Source organism: Melopsittacus undulatus, chromosome 6, assembly GCF_012275295.1.
Source record: "Melopsittacus undulatus isolate bMelUnd1 chromosome 6, bMelUnd1.mat.Z, whole genome shotgun sequence".
Lineage (NCBI taxonomy): Eukaryota > Metazoa > Chordata > Aves > Psittaciformes > Psittaculidae > Melopsittacus > Melopsittacus undulatus.
Window position 1 is genome coordinate 3,892,707 of NC_047532.1, and position 21,902 is coordinate 3,914,608.

Here is a 21,902-nt window from a genome sequence, read left to right on the forward strand (position 1 = left end):
AAAAATGCAAACTAATCCTAACAAGGTGAAAGAAAGGGCACTGCCTCATTGCTAAAAGCAACTGAAGTGAAGCTGGGATATGTTGTAAATATTTCCAATTCTTCTAATATGCCATCATTTCTATTAATGCTTTTATTTGTAAAATATGTTCCTATTTTGCCTGTAACTTTCAAAAGCAATTTAATTTTTATCTGTAATCTGAAATTTACATCTAACTGGTAACAGATGTGACCAACTGGCTTAAACTTTACTGAGTTACTGAGATTTATGGGGAGTATTTTTTGCAATGTATTGTCTTTCATGGGGTTATGCTATCATTTGGCTTATAATTTGCTACTTTTTAACTCTTTCTTAAGACATGTCTTTGTTTAGAGATAGGAAACAGTTTAGTTTCTCAAATACAAGCAAATAAAAGTGTTATCTGTATGCTAAAAACATGGAATAAAAAAACATAGCTGAGAAAATAGGTAAGTACTCAGCTGCTCAGCACGCCTCTTACATGCTTGAATACTATATTATTAGTTATATTTCTGCTGATGTAGATATTTTTTCCCCAGCTTCTCCAGATCCTTTACGGACATAAAGGTTTCCTGATTTCACCCTCACAGGGTGATTTTGACATTGTGTCCATACATATACTCTCTGGTTTAGGGTTCTCTCTGGTTTAAGGTTTCTTTAGCGCAGAACAGTCAAATAATTACTCTGAGGTGGCAGATGAAGGTTCCAGTAGAACCCAAAATATGGCAAATAACTTCTAGTTCCCTGATGCCCTGTCTTCAGTGCTCTTCATGTTAAGAATGATAAACCTGTATCCATATAACTGCACTGTGTTGGCTTATCAGGAGAGTCGTTGTGTGTTTATTGTTTAACTTGTTGAAATGCATCTCAAGGGGCATGTGCATTAATTAATAAAACACTTCTTAATTGCACAAGGACAAAAGAAAATGCTTTGTCAGCATTTATGTTCCCAGCATCGGCATTTCTCAGGCACTTTCCAGGCAGTGAGTGTCTGAAGTTGCGGCAGTTCCTATATACTGCACCCAGAAATATGCTGTTCTTCCATATGCTCTTTATTTGCCAAAACAAATCAGTTAGAAATTGCTTTGATGATGTCTTAATGTGTGAATTACATGTCAAAGATACTGCACTGCATGGAGATTCCTGCTCCTAGACTCAGCGTAAAACACTGGCATGATCTGAATGTTTTTTCATGCTTGTTCAGGTGGATAATAAAGATCCTATGGCCAACATTCCTTCTGTTAGTTAATACCTTAAAAGATTAGTTGGCCCTAATACAAGGGCGTTTAACTCTTTGTGGGTAGTTTCTCAGTGCACACTGACTGGTATTTGTGGGTAGATGCTCTTCTGAACATGTGTTTTTACAGCTATTTCTTTTATGGTTTCTTAGGCCTGTTCCTGCAGACCTCTGTTCACTCAGGGGCACCACTGTGGGAACTGAGCATCCCACCCTTTTTATTGTACAAAACCTCCTGTCCTACCAACTGGTGAATTGACATTTTCCCTCTATTTTTGTGCTTCTTGTATGCAGCAGGAATATGGCTCAGTCATGTTTGGATGAGGTTTGCCATATGGGCTCAAAGGTCCTTATAATGTAATATGGCCTATATTGGCTTATCAGGAGGCACTAAAGGATTCTTAGAGTGAGATTATCTCAGTTAACTATGCCCCTTTACAGCTCAGGCATCTTGTATAGGTTAATTGCCTACTCTGCCTCTAGTATTAGTCTTGGAGGATGCAAAGCACCCGTTGCATCCCACTGTCTCAGACAAGTAGCTTACTGCCTTTCTTGAGAATAATTTGTTAAACCTTGGAAGCAGAAAACCTTTTGATTCTATGGCAGAACTTTATGGTCTGAGATTTATGGGCCAGTTTAAACATACACTGCTTACAGCCAGCAAAGTTACAAAACAAGAGATGGTGTAAAGAAAATAGGACAAATAATTACCTACTGGGAAGTCAGTTTGTGAACAAGTTAATGAATCTGAAAGCATTGTGGTGTCCTCTATGGCACAAAGCACTCACTTCCCTAGTAGCCACTGCATGGGTTCTCAGAATTATGTGGCACAATCCTACGAGGTATTTCAGAGAGCAACACAAGTGTGGTGCCTTTGCAGAGTGTAACGCACTGCTGTCTGGAGGCAAACTGGTCTCAGTCAAGAGCTGATTTCATATCCTTAATAGCTTACTGCTTTTTGCCTCCCTGATTTGCGCTGGGTCTGTGTGAATTGACACTGTATATCCTGCTGTATATTTTGAGAACTCTTTCTGAGCTACAGGTGTTTGATTCCTGACCCAGAGTAATACCATAAAAAGTAATTGTCTTTACCTCGTCCGTGCTTGTGCTTGTTGTTAATGACGATTTGTACTATTGTTCCTGAAGCTTGTTGGGGATCCGGGAGGACTCCACGGTTACTCCTGGCATTGGGAAAGCGTGGAATGTTGACTACCTGCCTTGCAGAGCTGGGTGACAGGTCATAGTGGGAGCGATGGTATGAGTGTCTCTGTTTAAGAGACAGAAAGAGAGCAGGAAAGTAAATGTCTTACTCCAATGATCATGGGGAAAGAAGCTGCACTAGAAGCTTAACAAGTGTTGCTGCTATCATCAAACATCATTCACACATATGCAGTTGTAACTCATCTCACAGACTGTATGTCAGTGTAGGTGCCTTATCTAAGTTGGTCATCTGAAGTCCTAAATTGAGTCAATGGACAGAGAGGCAGTTTAGAACCTGACCTGTTGTGGAACTTTATATCATGAGGAGATGAATCACAAACCAGAAGTTCTATTTCACTCCATGTGTTAAAAATGATGTTCAGAGTTAGATGCCTACTTTACTGATGTCTACGCTAAGATTAGATGAGAAGAATTGTAAGCCTGTTTAGTTTTCCTCGTCACGATTACTTTCTACTGGGTCTCCAGAGGCAGAGCACGTCCAGAGTGACTGTCCAGCTTTGTTTGCTTGCAGCTTTGAACTCTGATGCAAGGCCAGTGTTAAGCTTGCACAGACTGAACAAGGATCTATCTTACAGGCTGGGAAGTCTCATTGTATTTGCAAAGAACAGTAGGAGCAATAATAGTAATGTGCAGTGTGTTTTCTGGAACAAAACCAATGGTTGTTTTCAGAAAATTATTTTCCAAAATACCCATGGGCATAAAAGAATAGTGTATTTTACAGCAGTTATTTTACAAGGCATGATTCTTCTCACTAGTCCAAAGACTTGTTAGTTCATGTATTTAGGTAATGCACCTAATGCTTAAAAGCACTTCATATTCTCTCCAAATGCTGTTACAAGAATCATCTCTTGAGAAGTAAGTTGTTAATGGATACTCTTAGCCCCACAGGCAGTGAAGCACCTAAAGTAAATATATACATGTGTAAATGCCAACTGGGAAGTAAGTGTTTGCAATTATGATTTAAAAGTGATGCCTGCATAGCAAACAAAATGCTGCAGAGTTTTATTCTTTATAGAGCATATATACAACAAAGACAAAATCCAGAGCCTGCAGGAGCTCATGGGAGTTTATAATTCAGCATTATTCCTGAAGGCTGAGTCTATTAAGGGATTTGTCAAAGTGCAAGAAACCTATTTTGGGCTAGATTCACAGAGCCCAGGATGAAGCAGTAGACCTGTTATCATCCTTTTCTGTTCTTTCCCCAAGGTACTGATGCACAAAGCAGCAAGAATCTGTCTTTAAATTGAAGGTCACACTTACAGCTTCCCTGTTGGCCGGCTGCCGGAAGATATCCCCATCTGAATGTTCCCATGATAATTCTCCATCTCCTGTGTGAGAAGCAGAGCAGGAGCAGTTAGGGGGTAACTGAGCTACACCTTGGGAGATACTCAGGGGAAAAGTCTCATCCATTTAAGATGGATTAATTTAAAAATTCACTTAAATTTAGAGTGGAGGTAGCATCAGGGTGTAGAAGTGTCAGTCTTTAGTCTGACTTCATTGTTCTATATTCCACAAAGACCAAAAGGAAGATCTCTTCCCAAACACCATGCAAATCAGGATGAAGATTTACTACCAGATTTATGTGGCTTAACAAGACACTGTGTGCAAGGTGACTTCCAGCAACCATTTGCTATGTCATCTCAGGCAATGGTGAGAGACCTTTTTGATGCCTTGATTAACCTTGTTCTGGGGATGCAACTTTATCATCAGTGCATACTCCTCTTATTTCAGTTTAGGAACACAAAGGTAGCGATGTTCCCCTCCTGACATTTCCCAGTGGTTTAACTTCCCAACATGCTTTGGATTGTAAGTACATTGGAAACTTGCAGATTGTGTCCTAAGGGCCAGTGCTGGTGCACAGACAGGGCCCTGGCAGGGGAAAGAGTAAATACAGAGCTTGTCCTTCTGTGATTATGCTTGAACTTACCTCTGCAAACTGGACAGCAGGACTCCGGAACAGAAACTGGGAATGAGCAAGTTAATTTGGGACAAGTCTTCAACCCACAGTACACATTTCCTTCCTGCCAGCAGAACACAAGAGTTTAGGAGGAGTCATTGATTTGCCTGATACTGTGTATGCATTTTTTATGGATGTGCTTAAATCCAGTATGTGTGTTTCCATAAATGCCACTCTAGAATGCACAAGCAGAGTATCAGCCCAGTGAAAACTCTGAATAGCTTTGTTAGAATTTGTTGTCAAACAGAGGAAGATCCCTTTCCTTAAAAAGCACAGAGGAAAATGGAAGAGATGAAAGTGTGTGGAGAGATCAACTGCAATTACTGCAGGCTGAAAATGCACCTGACATGGTTGGTACCAAATCACTGAGTGTAAATTCTTCCCCTGCTCTCCTTCAGCTGTGTCTTCCCAATGAAGAGGAGGAAAAGCTCAGCATTAACTAAAAGTTGTAAAGTCTTGTCAGTGCTTGGCCTATTAAATTTGTAGTTAATGTAGAATATGATGATTTGATCAGAGGAGGTCAGAGTTGCCAATACTTAATATGGAAGAGCTGGCTGGATTGAGAGGGATGTTTTAGTTCAGACACTGGCTCTGAGAAGTCCCTGGGTTACTGCTCAAACATACAGGATTTGAACTGGTGACATCTCGGCTCTGCGGCCCAGTGCCAGTTGACAGAGCTGTCCACTCCCAGCCTGTGGGGCTCTACTTATCAGCGCAGTGCAGATGAATTCAGTTTCAGGGACTGGCTTAGCACTGTGTTTTCCAGTCAGGTTAAAGTGAGATGTTCTATCTTTGCCAAGTAGCAGTATTTTACCTGCTGCCTCTGCGCTGTAGGCTCTCTTAGAGCAGATGCTCGACAGGGTAAGCTTTGTCCACAGTGTTTGAGTAAGAGGTAGCCTGGCATTTACCAGGTACTGCAGACTGCCTCTGAACACTAGGAGTTTCAGCATTAATTCTCAACTCCCAGCCTTTGCTGTGTATTGCTTATATTTCAGTGTCATGTCTTCTAGAAAGGAGAAATGAAGCACAGACAGAGCAGGGCTCTGTTGAACCATGTTACTTACTGAGCAGCTGCACTGGGCACACTGGTTTGCTTGCCTGTTTTGGAAAAGTCCCTCTGCCACAAACATTTCACCATGATGGTAGGTGGTGCCATTGTATTCACAGGATTTCCCGGTGATTTTGCTGCTGACTGAGAACAGGGAGTCTTCTGGAAGCAACAGGAAAAGAACACTTCATGAAAATATCCTTGACAACTGGCAATATCACAAATACAGGGGAGGAAAAGCTTCCATTCTCCCTCATTTCTCTTTATTATGAAAGGACAAGTTTTGTCATGCTACAGAGTGTGATATTCTCATGCTGCTATTTTGCTGCACGTTAATAATTCACACTTTGAGTTGACTGTCCCAGTTTATCTGAGGATGCTGATGATCAGCTGCAAATGCATTGTTTAGCCAGCGTGTCTTGTGCTGCTGTATTTTCTCTTGCTCTGCCTGCTGTAGCACTAGGTATTAGGATACATTGGTGCAGTTACATGCCCACTTGTTATACATGGCTTTTTCATGCTTTGATGTTGAGGGCATTAGGTCCTGTACACACTATCCCACTATCACTATCACAGTCCTTGTTTTCCCCTTCTTAGTACTGGTATCATTTTATTAATGATTTGTAATGTTGTAGCCTGTAGAAGACTTAATTGCAGGTTAGTAGGATAAGCCATAGGACATGCATCATTCCATGCCATCCACAGGCTCAGACCTTCTGGAGAAGGAGCATGGTACTGGTGAGGAAACTGCGTTAAGAGAAAACCATGGACTACACAAGTGTTTGTTCCTAGTGGCCTTCACAACTCATTGCTGCTGTTATTTTCAAAATGGGCAAAACCTGTCAAAGGCAGACTTCAAAAGCCACCCAAAAGCTGTTTGTTCTCTGACATGCGTTTTAATGTCAGATGTGCAAATGAGTGCATTTGGTTTGCAGAACGCAGTGACAAAGTGCACAAGATGGCAGTGTCAATTCAACCCTGAAACCTCCTGTTTCAACTCAAGATCGTATCAAGGTCTGCACCACATGGGCTAAATTTTCTTCTAAGACATAAAGCTTTCCATGCCTTGTATTAAAACATCCCCTAGATTGTTTAACTACTAGCAGTTGACAAACTGTGCAAAGGGATTATACTTCACCTATGAAATGTAAGTCACTTGACACCTATTGGGCAGTGAATCTGACACTATACATTTACATTCACATGAATTTAGCATCTCAGCATGGGAAAAGACATTTTGAACAAGAGTTCCATGGAGGTAACAGTGGGGTGTTTGTTCTCTGGAGCCTGAATCACTGCAGATTTCTAGGAATGCAGCTGAAATTTCATTCAATGGGTTTAGGTTTTCGTGTAAAAGAAACCTGACCTGAAAACTCAGGTTTTGCTGTAGCCCCTTTCATTATTTAGCAGATAAACCCGGGGAGATTTTGTGTGAAACTGTGCCACCACAGAATGCACATTTTTCAGCTGGGAGCCCAAGTGAAAGAGCAGTTTTCTACTGGCATGCACTGGCATTAAACACTGACATTTAGTTTTCCATAAAAGCATATATTTAGTTACATGGGTCTATCAAATACTAATAATATTGTGAATGTCAAATCTGGCTGTGGAACGTACATGTGCTACAGTATTTGAGAGTCTATGGGTCAGCAAAGAATGTTCTGCAGGAGAATTGCAGGAGAATTTAGCCACTTAGGCATCCATGCCTGACATTTCATTTCTCTTCAAGAGAAAGTCATGGTATTTTCACTGCTCCTTTTGGAAGCACTAAATACATCATTATTTAAGTGCAATTAATGATACCTTTCCAGAATCTTACAAATAGTACAGAGCTTTGACACCACCTGTGCTTGGCGTAAGAATGCAGTGCTTGTGGCACTGGCTGTATGGTTTGCTAGTAACACACATTCTTGGATGGCAAGGTGTGTGCTCTCATCAACACATATCCTCTGACAGGCATCAGCAAAAGATTCAAGTGGCAAGTTCAGTGACTGTCCCATCAGGCCCAAATACTGGAAAACATGAATAAAGAGGCACTTCTCAGGATTGTGCTTATGTCACCATAGTGTCTCAGGCTTTCCCAGAGTCACCTCATTGGAAGCAGAGAGACTGCCAAACCCTTAGTTACCTCCTTGCCCTGAGGACAGCTGGAAGAGCTGCAAAACTGGAAAGAAATGTAAATGGAAGGAGAATACAGTGGTTCTTGTCTGGATGGGAGGCTCTGTTCATGCAGCCTCTGCAGGACATGGCTGTGCCCATGTGGGATGCCAGTCCTAAAGCAATGTTTGGCTTGTGGTCTGACATTTGCAGAGACCAATACCTGAATGACTCTTTGTGACTCTTCAGAGCATTGGATGAAGAGAATAAATTTTACTGCAGATTCACCTTGGTATATGCCACATTGCACAGTTCATTAGGAAATCACCAAATGCCTTTAAACTGTGGCTTTTATATAAGGGAAGGAAGATGGTGAAACTCTTATTGCTTGGAAAATGACAGTAGGAAGTTGCAGTAGGTAGTTGTTTTCATCTATATTTCTTCTAAGTTGATCGTGGAAGTTGGGCCTGTAACAGCTAAATCATGACATGCAGCCCAAAACACATGGACATCTGCCTGTCTTTGGCATTCGCAATAAAATTCTATTTTATTTAATAATTGTAAGAAAAGTCAGTTTCAGTTACAGGGAATAAGACCATGACTGAGGTCCTGTGCTGCACATACCTGTGCGTATGATTATCCTTTAGTATATTAAATGAATGGCCTATTTGGGTTCATAAAAGAAGGTTTAGAAGAAGTTTACAGCTCAAGACCATATTACTGTTATTGCAAAAAAATACATACATTCATGTCAGAAACAGCGTATGGGAGAGCATGACTGATCCTCTGCAAGCACAGCTTCTGTCAGAAGCTGCAAGGAAGCTCTGTTTATATTGTATGTCTAAATACTATTTCTGTCTGGTGCAGTTTCTCTGTCTTTGCCAATGTGTGACTGACTTGCTACAACTAGGCCTTGCCTTGGTTTCCTTTCTAGTGCTCTCTAAATCATGGCTAATTAGAGGAGCTCAGACTCCCTCCTGATATCATATTCTCCTGTAGAATGTGAAATTAGAGTCATTGTGGATTGTTTTAATAAGTGCCAGGTTTGAACTTTCAAAAGTCTTGGCATTAATATTGCTATCAGCATGCATTATCCTGTGCCTTAGTTAAGATATGTTAGAATGCAATTAATGAACTGCAAATACACTCCTTTGCTCAAAGCTGTATTTGTGAACCTTGCTTCCTAATCAGGAGTGTTCCCAAAGCTTTAGCTGGCATTTTAATGGTGCTGACTAACATTGCTTTAATTAGCTGCCTCTGGAAAGCACCAGGCAATCCATCTGTGTGAATCCTGTAATTAACTGGGTTCAGTCTGAGCTCTTCTTTGTGACATTCACAGCATGTCAGTGGAAGCAGTATAAAATGGAGAGGGTAAAGATGTTATAGCATCAATCGAAAAGGAAGTATCTTTCTTTCTGTGCTTGGCATTTATTCTCTGAGGGCTCAGACTTGAGTATAGAGGTTAACAGGCCATGCTTGTATTTGCCTGAAATTTCAGTGCCATCAAGATAAGACCATGAGTTAGCAATATTGATAGCACTGATTTATTTCAAACATCAGCATTAGGTAATGGCAGGGGAATAAGATGTGCAAGTTAGGCTTCACATGACTTGATATGAACTTATCCTGTGAGTAACTTTAAACCTAGAACCTGGCTGAAGAAATCTTCCAGGTTTTACAAGCAGGCAACAGAATACAACTGGCTGAAAAATGGATCAGCTTCAAAAGAATTGCTTTTTAAAAAGCAAATGGAGACTATGGTAGCTATGCTTGAATTCTTATATCCAGGCACTCCTCTCTTCCAAGCATGGGATTCTGTCCAGCTTCTGCTGTCTACCTAGGCTGTTTTTCACTGGCATGCCATACACACAAGGTAAATCCTAGCCTCAGAGAAGCCAATGGAAAGCTTGCCTTCAGGATTTAGCCTAGGGACTTGCTTGAACACTGTTCAAGATGGATGCTGGTACTAGGACGAACTGCTGAGCTATAAAACAAGATTTGTATCAATTCAGGTCTGTAGTACAGCCTGATAGAAAGGTTCACTGTGACCTAGAACTGCATGTAGGTGTGATTCATGAGTTCCTGTAGTCTATTTGACAGGGAGTGTGAAGAAACAGTATGGCAAAAGTTTGCCATGAAGGGATGTTAACTTAGTGTGAAGTGCAGCATTAACACTTTTCTGACAGGATGACAGAATTGGGTATTGATTTGATAAACCATGGACATTTAATGGAAATATTGTGAAGCTGTGAAGCAGGAAGCTGCTCCAATCAGACATTTTTAATGGGAACCTGCCTGGGTTCCTGACAGTCTGCCCATGACTTGAGGTTTCCAAGGATCAAGGTTCAAGGGTATCCATACTATGTACACCCACCAGGGCTTTCTGGCCTCTGGAGCTTTCCAGTCTCCTGGGACAAACAGATGCTTGGTCACATGGATCACAGTTTGGGAAACACCGTCTTTTAGCATTTTCTTGTTACAATTATTCCTTCTTGAAGTGTTATAAAAGCTTGATTCTTAGCTGCTTTACCCCTACTTTCATATGTATCGGAAGAGCATCAGTTATCTGCAACCCATCCCTGGAATAGCTTAGACAAATTCCATGGGCAGTTCCTAATGTGTAAAACCAGCTAGCGTTTGTAAAAGTATTCATGTGCAAAGGGAATGAAAAGTAGTAACTGGGTATGAGCAAACCAGCCTTTGGGAAATGTGAAGTGACTTATTTGAGGAAGGGCTTTAGGATCCAGGCCTTAATATAGTCAATTAAGTCTTCAGCTTGGATCCTTCTGGATAAAGGCAGGAGGTGCTCATAGAGTTGCTAACAAACAGTTTTAGGACGCTAACAAACAAACTGGCAAAATAACCTTAGAATCAGGACAGTTATGGCATGATAAGCAGTAAAGTATTTATGATGTGACATCTGACCTTCAAGACAAGAAAAACAGTTGCTACTGGGTGGTCTTTGACATCATGAACAAGGAGACCAAGCATCCAATAGTCATTATGCTCAGTTTTACTGATCTGCACCCAGTAAGAGGTTGAGGTGGTGATTGACTGTCCTCTTGAAATGGAGACTGGACAGCCTGGAAGAGTTAGGTGGGCAGGCAGAGCTCATGCTGCTGCTACATCTCAGCACCTCAGGAAGGGACTGTGGGATTTTCCTGCATCTCTATGAGATACTTTCTTGTGCAATATTCTGGCCATTCTTTTTAGTACTTAACACTCTCACTACTGCTTATTTTAGTATCAGAACATCTGGCAAAGATCACTGTTTTAAAAAACCTACAGACTCTTGGCTTGCTGACTTAGGAACTATTTTTAAACAGCAACATTCAGAATCACCTTGTGTCATTACTGAAGAAGACAGGCTCTAACAGCAAGCAGAAACGCTCAGCCTGGCGTGGGCTTTGCAGTTTGTCTGGTTTATTAACCACCCTTATAAAAACAATCAAGTGCTAAACAATATGAAATGAATCATGAGGACTAATGTCTTAAGAAACCATACTGGGAACTGTTTTGCAGATAGTCTCTCTGGTCTTTTGTAAGTAAAGATGATAGATTATGCTTTCAATCCAGAGAGGATTTTATGAAACATGTTTTCTGAATCAACACAGAGCATAAGCATGTACAGACCAAGAGACTGATCTTCGGTTTGGATTGGGTTTGGAACCTTACTTACTAGACAAGCAGTTGAGTAACTCTGGGGCAACTGCTTGCACTGGCATCTCTCCTGCATATTCACCTGTATTCCCAGTGAGTTCTGCTACTTACTGAACACAACTGGGAGAGTCAGTTTAGTTGCAACAGGTAGTTCAAAGCTCTCTAGGCTGTCTCCTAGTGCAGGAAACTGTTGTTTGACACCAGCTACCTGGTCATCTCACACACTGCTCCTGTACAGAAATCAGGTCACCCCAAGTTGTAACATATCATCATGTGAGGCTGTATTATTGCCTTGACATTTAAAATTGACATAAGAATTGCAAATTAACTATTCAGGAGCAACACATAAAGAGCAATTATGAAGGTCAAAATAATCCACAATTCCTTGAAATGTGCAGACCACAAGCATTTCTAATGCCAAAGGGGAACATGATGAGTATGAGAGTACTTCCCCGTTTTGCTCACTGAAAATGTTGTGAAAGCTGAATCAGCTCAGGTACACACTGTCCAACACAAGCAGGCAGCTCAGGGCAAGCAGATCTAATCACTTCCAAATTTGCTTTGCAAGGGGACCCGGGCTGAACTTCTCTCTCCAACTTTAAAGTAGGATGTACCTCTGCCTGTTTCTGGAACAGACCTTGTGACAGCTAGGTATAAGCGTGTGTAGACGTGAGGTGTTGTAGAGCTGCTCTGATTAAGAGCATCTCAACTTGCCTCCTTTCACCTCAGCAATCAGAGCACTGAGAAGTTGTAGTGAGTCCTTTGACCCCTGCTGCCTTGGTGTCCATATTGCAGTGGGTTCAGCCAAAGCTCTTCCCTACTCGGAGAAATCTAAGTGCTAGTAACATTCCAAGTAAAAGATAAAGAAGCCTACCTCCAGGCAGAAATCCTCAGTGTTAGGCCTTTCCCTCTATTACACATATATAAGAAACAGCTATTCAGTATGAGACACATATTTGGAATGGAGGAATAAATATGTGTTGATAATCTGATCCTTACAAATTCAAACCAGAGCAGCCTAAGAGTTAAAGAGGTGAGAGAAGCATCCTGCAGAAAGAGATTATGCAGCTTGCTAAAGTGACAGAGAGATTTTGATCATAGTTATGTTGAATAAATCTGGAACAACTCTGTTGATTGAACTAACCTTGATGTTAATGTTCAAACCAAACTCTGTTTTTAAAAGAGATTTTTAAAATAAGGATTCTTTTAAAAAAGATCCTTATGTTTATATGGAAAAAGATCATATAAATGATACTTTTCTGTTTCTATTTCTGCAGTGCATTTCATGCACAAATAGCAGTGCTTTATATAACACAGAGCACTTAACTATTTTCCTGCAGTTCCAGTGACACTAAAGTGCAATAACAGCAGTAGGTCTGTTTTGTACCCAGAGATTCAATTAATGATCATATTTTGGCCATCTCAGCATGAGTTTGCCATGCTGGGGCTATGTGGTAAGAGGGGCCCAATGCAGAGGGGATAAAGAAAATAACAAAGCCAGGGAATCTCTGTATTCCAGGAAGCAAGGGTTATTGTGGGACAAGTGTCATGCTGACCTGGGTTACTTGTAAGGTTTCTCCCAGAAGTTTACCAACATTTTTTTGTGGAGGCCTCTTGCACACATGTGCCTCAGAAAGGCAGGGAACCTGTCAGCACCATCACCTCACTTATATTCCTGACATGCTCCCAGGACAGCTTCAGGACTGGAGAACCAAACTGAGCCATCAGCTTGGTTCTGAACCAACTGAGTGCCATCAGCCTGTGGTGGGGCAAACTGGCTGCTGCAAGGGCAAAAGCACCAGCTGCTGAGAGGGTTGATGATCTTACCCTGTCATCTCAAGAGGGTTGAAACACATATAATCTACTTCATCGCCAGAACTAAATCCTGATTTGTCTTACAGTTGAACTTGATGATCCTAAAGGTCTTTTCCAGCCTACTTGATTCTATGATTATCTCATGAGAATACAGGAACCAGAGACAGAGAAAACCTATTACACTGTTTCAGTGCAAGGTTATCTCCTAGAGATCACCCAATATTGTTTTAAATAACCTTTGTGGCTGGAGTTCACTGAGGAATTACAGCACAGCATAAGAGAGCAAATGGGTTTTTTTCCTATTAAAAATTCCTTTGCTTAATTTCTTCCCTCTACTTTTGTTTCCGCTCTCCATGAATGTGTCACCTCAAGGTCTGATCTGAACTCAATTGAACTACATAGATTTGGAACCTGGCCCAAACACCTACTCTGTGTGGTACAGCATAAAGGCAGTTTCCTCTTTCATCTTCTGTGTCATATTTCTACCATACTCCTCAACATTTCTAGAGAAGGGACTATATCACAGTCAATAACTACATCTGTTTTCATAGAAGGCTGGGTCCAAAAACTAGCCAAGCTAATAGAAATCTGTTGATTGACTACAGTAAACTATGGATCAACCCTCAGTCCATCTACATTCAGCCTTCTCTCCCGCAGTCATGCATCACAGTCCAACTTATTATGAATCTATGATTTAAAGAATCGTAGATGATGTGTGAAGGTCCCTTTAAAAAACAACAGAAACAGTGCAAGGATGTTGTTTCTAAAGCAGTGGCTGAGGCTGACAGTATATTTGGATTGGAAAGTTGTGCACCATCCAAAAACTGCAAACACAAGCTCTAAACAAAATCCGTATGTGCCTCTCCGAAGCGCAGGTGTCAAAAATAATAAGCCACAAAATGCTTTACATTAAAATGACTTCAAGGGCCAGGTTAAGCTTTAAAAACGCCAGGGTAATTCAGAGGTAATCACAACAGCCAAAGTGCATGCAACCCATTGCTTGAAGGAACTAGTAGCACCTTATCTAGACACTATGAGCTTTCAGACAGATTGAAGGCAAAGATGTAGTTTCAGTTTAAACATTCTGTTGGTTGTTTTTTAGCTTTCTTGGGCTAAAGTCAAGCTCTTCACATTATTTTAATATATTTTTCTGCAGCTTAATTTCCTGTGTTTTCTTTTATAGTGGCATAAAAAATTGCCCAGCAACTCTGAAAGAGTCATAAAACACTTTCTAGGTTGCTCCATTTTAATTCCTGCTCTAAGGTTGAATTATTATATGAATCTACCAATCATTCTCCCAGCCAACAAAACAAATTGAGTAAAGGTTTGGTGCACTTTGAATCTTCTCTGAAGCATCTCTGAAGCTCTTGGAATTTATCTTGGAAAACTTCTGAGCAGCCTATCCTATCCTGTCATGTCAGGCCAAGGAATTCTAAGTTTGTCATCCATGTTGGAAGATGTGTATTTTTTCAGGGCACTTTTAACTGCAGATCATTTGCAAATAGATTGTTTGAGGTTTTATGGTCAGACAAGCAGAATGGAAGCAGGTGATAACCTGAGTCTGGTAGTGATAGCAAACACTCCTTACGAAGCTGGTAACAAAGGCAAATCATAAACCAAACTGAATTATCTGAGCACACATCAGTAGGAAAAAATTAAGCATTTTCCTAAGAATCCCTCCATCATTATATTTCCAAATCAAATTTACTTCCAAATAAACAATTTATTTGCACTATCTAACAGCTACTCATTGTTGGGACTATACAAAACCCAGAACATTTTACTCATCTCTAGTGCTGTGTAATATTCTGTGAGTCTTTCATGTTTCAGATAGGAGTTCCACCTTGTTTGTAGATGTAAAGTACACAGCTCTGCAATTCTGTGGTACCTCCACAGGACCCAGATGCAGGCTGGAAAAAATTGAAGCTTGCTCTTATCAACAGATACTAGTAAATAGTTCTGTAGTTATTACTGTCAGCTGCTGGCTATGTTGTTACACCATCTCCTGTACCATGACTGCTGAGAGCTTGAGAGCTTGGCTCACAGGTTATTTTCAATCTCATTTAATTTCCTCAAAGGCTTGACTGTACTGGAGGCTGAAAGCAGCCTGACTGGGAGGAAGTGGCAAAAGCACCCCATTGTGACTGGTCCAGAGGCTCCATGCATCCTTGGTATAGACTACCTCAGGAGAGGGTACTTCAAAGACCCAAAAGGGTACCTATGGGCTTTTGGTATTGCTGCTTTGAAGACAGAGAAAACTGAGGAGCTGTCCACCTTGTGTGGTCTGTCAGAGGAACCTTCTGTTGTGGGGTTGCTGAAGGTCAAAGAACAAGTGCCAGTCGTGACCATAACACTGCAATATCGCACCAACCAAGACTCCTTGATTCCCATCCAAGTGCTAACCAAGCCTGACCTTGCTTTCTCCTGGCTTCCCCTCTTCCCAGGCAGAGCATGAGACTCAGAGAGTCTGAGAAGTGCAGAGGTGGGCAGTGAAGGATGCTGAGCCTGCAGGGAGTGAGCAGCATGGATTAGAGGTCTCCAGAGAAGCAGATGCTGAGGGAAAGGAACAAGGGAAGGCAGGGGTGAACACTGAAAGGGAGCTGAGTATGCAGAATTTCTTCCATGAACTGAGGCTCATGTCAGACCTGTGGCAAAGTGGGCAGGATGCTGAGAACATGGCCAGTATTTCTACAATCTGAGATGTGCCTATAGCCCATATCCATATTTCTATCAATGGGCTGTTAGTTAAGTGCCAACTGTCTATTCCTTGGTGTCAGGAAGAAACTCCTTGTAGGACTCATTCCTGAGGTGGTTATGAACTTGTTATACACCATGCATCACTCCTGAGGCTTGTGCTGCTCTTGGTTTTCTTTTATCTGAACATTTCTGCCAAGATTCAACCATTCTCAGTCAATGATTCACACAGTGACTGTCCTGCACCATTCCTTAATCCCTGCAGCCCAGAGTGCCATGTGTGTGCACAGTATGGGAGTGCACAGTGATGGAAGTGCACAGTACTCCCATCAGCTGTGTGTAAGGGACAAAGAATTCAGTATCAAAATTACTCACAGGCTGTTGTTCTCCACATGTGATGGATATTAGAAGATTTCTCCATGATTTATCAGGTCTTTCATAAAATGACAGTTGTTATTGCTCTGTTGTGTCCATCTCCCAGAGTACATCTACGTCTTTAGGAGGCACCTTTGTAAAATGCCCTGTTTTTTATTGTTGTCTCAAAATACAGCATGTGTCAACTTTCAGTAGCTATAATGTTCACTACTGTCAAGTACAAATTTGAGTAAGAATCACGGAAGAAAGAAATAGTTTCTGCATATCATTCTCATGAGGATCTTCCTGTGGCTTTCTTCCTTAATCCTTCCACCATTATATAAGAGAAAGGAAATCACAAGCTCAGAGGTTGTTTACACTGCTGCATGACCAATGGTCTTAAATCTTTTGATGGGGTAAGATGGAAAGTGGGTGTTTTGGCAGCACAGTTCGTGAAGAAATTCTGCTGCCTGGGGACTTAGGCAATAGAGGGATTAACACTCGGAAAGGAAAAGTGTTTCTGTGTTTGCAACTTGTCGGGGTTGAGAACCTTGGAAGATCTTTGATGCTAGGGCAGGGATCTGATCTTTTGGACAGTGGAGAGTTCTGATGTTTCACAAGTCATACGTGAAGTCTGGATCAACCTCCAAATTCTCATGAAGTATTTAGGTGTTTGAACCACGTGTATTGGCTTAGGCACAACTTTTAGAAGGGTGATATGCCCTTTGCCAGGTTACTCATAAAAATCCTTGATCTTGAGTATTGCTACAGTGGTCTGTTTTCAGTCTGGAATTCAGGATATAAAGTGTTTCTGAATTTAATTCAGAGGTGTAGCATCAGTCAGCAGAGATACTTTTTATATGGGAGATAACAACTGTTCTTTTACTAAGAGCACAGAAAACAGTATCTGCACAGTAAGAGACCAGCTGAACATCTCTTAATATTACCATACTATGGGTTTTTTCTCTTTCCTACTCAGGCCTCATACCCATCTATTTAAGGCAATTAAAACTCTTTGTAACTTCAGTGAGATCTTGAGCCATGAGTTTCTCAGTGATATGAGAAGGGTGGGTGGCATCAACAAGAACTGTATAGGGAAAGGAGGAACTGGGCACAATATGCCTTCCTCCATCCCACAAATATTTGTGATCTAAACTGAGTTCTTCTGAATGGAAGGGTGAGAAGATTGGAGCTGAGAGCCTGAAACTCTGGTATGTGAGCTGGGCAGAACCCAAAACCTCTACCAAATGGTTTATTGTGTGTACATTCTGCAGTGGAAAATCATTCCACCAGCACATTTCAACTACCCAGGTGGAAGATTTAGGTTGTAATTCAGTGCAAGATGCATTATATTACATATATATACGTATATATAGTATTCTGTGTTTATACATACAATGTGTATCAAGCCAGCAGGAGCTGCACATGCTCAGCACCTTGCAAGGCTGAGTCTGTAAGAGTAGCTACACTACACAGTGCAATGTGTTACCTGGACTAGCGGAGTTCCTGAAAGGAATTGTGAGAAGGTAGCACTGAGCTCACTGCAGGCACATTTTCCCTGCTTCTTAAGCAAGTTTTGCATTGTGAGGAGTTCTGCACTGGCCTAACTAGGCTGCTTCCAGGATCTGAAATAGCCAGTTCAAAGATAGAGGTATTACTAGTCACGCTGTAGTCTGCCATGCAGACATAGCTGTTCAGGTGATGTTCTCAGATCACTATTGTAATACCTGGTCTGGTCTATCTCTGTATTCAGTCCAGCTTTGTATATAGGTACACCTTGGCATTTTGTTGTTATTTAAATATCTAAAGAACAATGAAAAGTACATCAGAAAAGTGATTTGAATTTGATACAGAAGCATCACAGTACCAAATGAGCTTCAATTTAAATGTGTTACTAATCATGAATGCTCTTGGAAGCCAGTGTGTTTAGTTGGGGCATCAACTAACTAAATATACTGGAGCCAGATGGGCTGCTCCATGCATCAGTGTGCAGCCTTATCTGCTGAGAAATCAAACCAGCAAGTGCAATATGGAAACTCTTTCTGACTCCTGCAGTTGCGCCTTTTTGCTTCTGATGTAAGCTTTACCTAGCTTAGATTTACGTATTCCAGAGTGTGCTCAATAATTTTAGTTCTTTAACTAGACTCTGAATGCTTTGGTTTGCAATCATTTTATGTAGCAGTGATGCAATCTACAATAAATGTTCCATTTGTAAGGGCTCCATCCATAGTAGTGCCATAAAGGAAATACAGCTGCAGCTACATGCTTCAAGAACTGGTCCATGAAGCTTATTTTCATGAGAGGAGGCAGGAGGTCTGAAGTCCACTCTAATTCAGAGTTAATCCAGCTCTTAAGTACGATGGAGTTCTCTCCTTGACTCTATAAAGCACTTCTCCCCTGATGATGCCTGAGGTGGAAGGGAAGGAGTTCAAGCTCAGAAGGATATGATGTCTTTTTGGGTCTCACTAGAGTCCCAGTGAATGTCAACCTAGTACTTCTGGTTACATATGTGTGATGATAAGAATCTAATTCAGATAATGAAATACTTTTCAGAGTTGCAAAAGGGAGGAGTATCTCGTTCTATACAAGACACGAGGTCTGGATTGTGCCAGTGCTAGAAAAATGTTTAAAACAAAAAAAGGTCAGCAGTGAATCTGTGATAGAAGCTGGTAGGATTGAACCACTGATGAAAAGTAGAAGATGCGTCGTAACATATGTCTGACAACTACTTAAGATTCATGGTGGTTGGTGCCAGGGAGACAGGATACAAACACTGCATCTCTTTGTGTCAGTAAGTCCAGTGTCACTATGGATGCAGGAGACACGAATTCCAAGGGGAGAGTGGTGCCAACTTTTCTCAAAGGAATCCCTTCAACAGCTCCTCCACTTAGGTAGTTATGAAGTTCAGTTTCCAGTGAAAGTTGCTGCCTCCTGGCATTACCTCTGCTTCATTAAATAAGGAGGCAGTTATTTGGGCAGTTGCACTCTACAAGGCTACACTCTCACTGTTGCAGAAAGGCAGAAGGAAGAGACCAAAGTCACTCTGAGCAGCACTACTCATTTCTGAAATGAGCTTGAGAAACAGAGGGGAAACCTACATAACAGAATGTAATGAGTAGTTATAGTCATTCGAATGGGTGGCTAATGGCCAGAGCTCTATCACCTTCCATGAAAGAATAACCAGGGAAACTAGAGAAGTGAAATTCCAGCTTATCCTGGGGTGCTGCACAAAAGACATTGTATGTCAGACACATAGGAATGGAAAGCCAGCATAGGATGTGCAAGAATGCTTGAGATTCCTTTTCAGATCAGGCATGAACATTACTACTGAAGACAGGACACCAAATATGATACACATAATCACTGCAGCAAGCAGAATGCAAATAACTCCTGAAATCACAGGAGATTCCTGGCCTCTTTTGCCTGACATCCATGCAACTCTATCTGAATTATGGATGCAATTAGGGAAAAAATAGACCTTAGTGGGACTTTCATTTCTAATGAGGTACTGCCCAGCCAGCAATTTAAGTTACATATTAAGTTCATTTAATACGTAGTGGATAGACTATAGATGTATTCTAGCAGCATGTAGGAGAAGATAATGGATAATTCAGGAAAGAAAATTCAGGAAAGGCTCATTCTGGTAATTTTCTGCATTTATCAGTTTAAACACACAGTACAAAATTCTGCCTGAAGACAGCAAGAACTCCACTTGATAAGGATTTGAGAGTTTACAGTTTATTCTTCCTTACTATGTCATTGGAGAATGTTTTAAAATCTTGATAGGTATCACAACATTTACAGTCCTATAAACAGAAACCAGCCAAACAGTGCAGTGCCAGAGCACTTGAAGGAAACCCAATCACTCTGAAGCATTTGTTTCTATACTAAATACTGTACAGAGATATTTAAAAAAGAAAGAAGCTCCTGACCCCAAATGCCAGTCGCATACTGAGTGGGATTGCTGTGATTTTATTTGAGATGTCAAAAAAGGGAGAATCTAGTGTCAGCTATTTGCCTGTGTTCCCTCAGTAATCGGTGGAGAGAGATGGGCATCTCCAGGGGAAACTTCTCATTGTGGGTAACAGGATGAATCACCCTCCGGGACAGCACGTTTCCAACAGCTGTGAAGGGTATCTACATTATTCCCTTTGCAACTAAAGCTTAGATTAGCTGGAAAACCAGACCAGATTTGGTGCATACTGGCACACTAGTCCTTCTTTTGATCTGAAGGCAGAAGAGGGGTTTATATTCCCAGCATTCTAGCACTTAATCTAATGCTACTAGTTAGTCAAGTAAAGCATGCTGCCTTACAAACCTTCTTGCCTATGTATTAGACCATCATAGATAAAACTGTACCATCAACTAGATGCCAGAATGTTAGATCTGAAGTTGAATGGGATGAATTTCATTCCAGGACACAAGCAGAATGTGTTTGAGTAACCTGGTCTAGTGGAATGTAGCCCTGCCTGTGGCAGGGGGTTGGAACTAGCTGGGGTTTTAAGATCCTTTCCAACCCAGACCTTTCTAGGATTCTATGCTAAGAATGGCATCATGACATGAGTTATGCACTTGAAATGGTTTTTCCTCATCACCGATCAGAAAAGGATTCTAGATACCTAGACCAGATACTGACATGGCCATCTTATGTACAGATGTACATGATTGTTGGGACAGATGAATCCAGCTGGTGGGTCAGTGTCATTTATTCTCCAGTAAGTGCAGTGAACACACTCCAATCCCAGCTGAACAGCAAACTATTTGTGCACTCACCACTGGGTACTGCTCACAGGTTTTGGTCAGGGAACAGCTGTCTGTTTCCCTCAGACAATGAAACTCTCTGGAGAAAGTCAAATAAACCCTTTCTATGATGCTGCATGAATACTCTTTTATAAGTGGAAAATGAGGGGTGCCACTAAGACAGACATTTAGGGGAAAGCTCCATTCAAATCTACCAGCCATTAGGCCATGTCGGGAATGCTGTAACAGCCTCGTGAAAGATCCTGCTTAGTTTCTTTCATACAGTGGCTCTTAATAATGAGCATATAATAAATGTACAGTCTGGAGAAATTTACCATACAGTATCCCATTGGATTTATATAGTCATAAACTCCTACAGCACTGCTTCTATGATTTACAACAGTCTCTACTAATTATGAAGCTATGCCTGGATTTGAGATGTAAAAGGCAAATGTTACCGAACTAGTTGTACAGTGATACTATACAAATGCACATTTGCCATAGCAATTTTAAACTGCTTGTTAACAGAGAAGCACTGCAAATAACCATGTATTTCAGCCTGCTCTTATGGAAAGCACCAAAAGCAGAACCCTAGGAAATCTGTGGGATGGGGTTTTATTGTGATGGAGTTTAGAGATAAGGGAGGGAGTTGGGAGAGGATAGTCCATGGACCCCACCAATGAAACATCTGCTGCCTTCTGCTCAGGTTGTAGGGGACTGGACATGTGAGCTTGCCTGATCCCTTCCCAAACCTATACTTCTGATTTCCTAAACCACCTTTAGAACAAGCCTCTCATGACCTAAATGGACACAGAAAGATGTTTACTTCACAGATGTTTTCCAGCACAGACATTTAGAGTTGCTGTTTCTCAGCATCTTAAACAACTATTTCAGCAAGGACTGTATGGCATTAGTAGGAATTACCTGGGCATCGTGGGCAGCACAGCTGTGGTACATGCACAGGGGAAGGACAGTGTAGACTTGGGCATCTTATTCTGCTGCACAGTACATTTCCATTCTGCAGGTGAACACAATACAATACATTTATGAAACAACCTACC

At 41.2% G+C, this 21,902-nt stretch overlaps 1 protein-coding gene across 2 annotated transcripts in view; it reads right to left on the bottom strand.

Moving 5' to 3' along the window:
• CHRDL1 (chordin like 1) overlaps positions 1-21,902 on the bottom strand; it is a 39,092-nt gene that overhangs the window by 8,096 nt on the left and 9,094 nt on the right. The window contains exons 4-8 of one of the 2 annotated variants that reach the window (XM_005144524.3): positions 21,766-21,859; positions 5,498-5,643; positions 4,404-4,497; positions 3,737-3,804; positions 2,348-2,522 (exon numbers count right to left, since the gene is read on the bottom strand). In XM_005144524.3, the coding sequence (XP_005144581.2) occupies positions 2,348-2,522; positions 3,737-3,804; positions 4,404-4,497; positions 5,498-5,643; positions 21,766-21,859 (577 nt within the window). The remainder of the gene's footprint in view (positions 1-2,347; positions 2,523-3,736; positions 3,805-4,403; positions 4,498-5,497; positions 5,644-21,765; positions 21,860-21,902) is intronic. The other variant, XM_031045051.2, reaches the window with a different exon arrangement.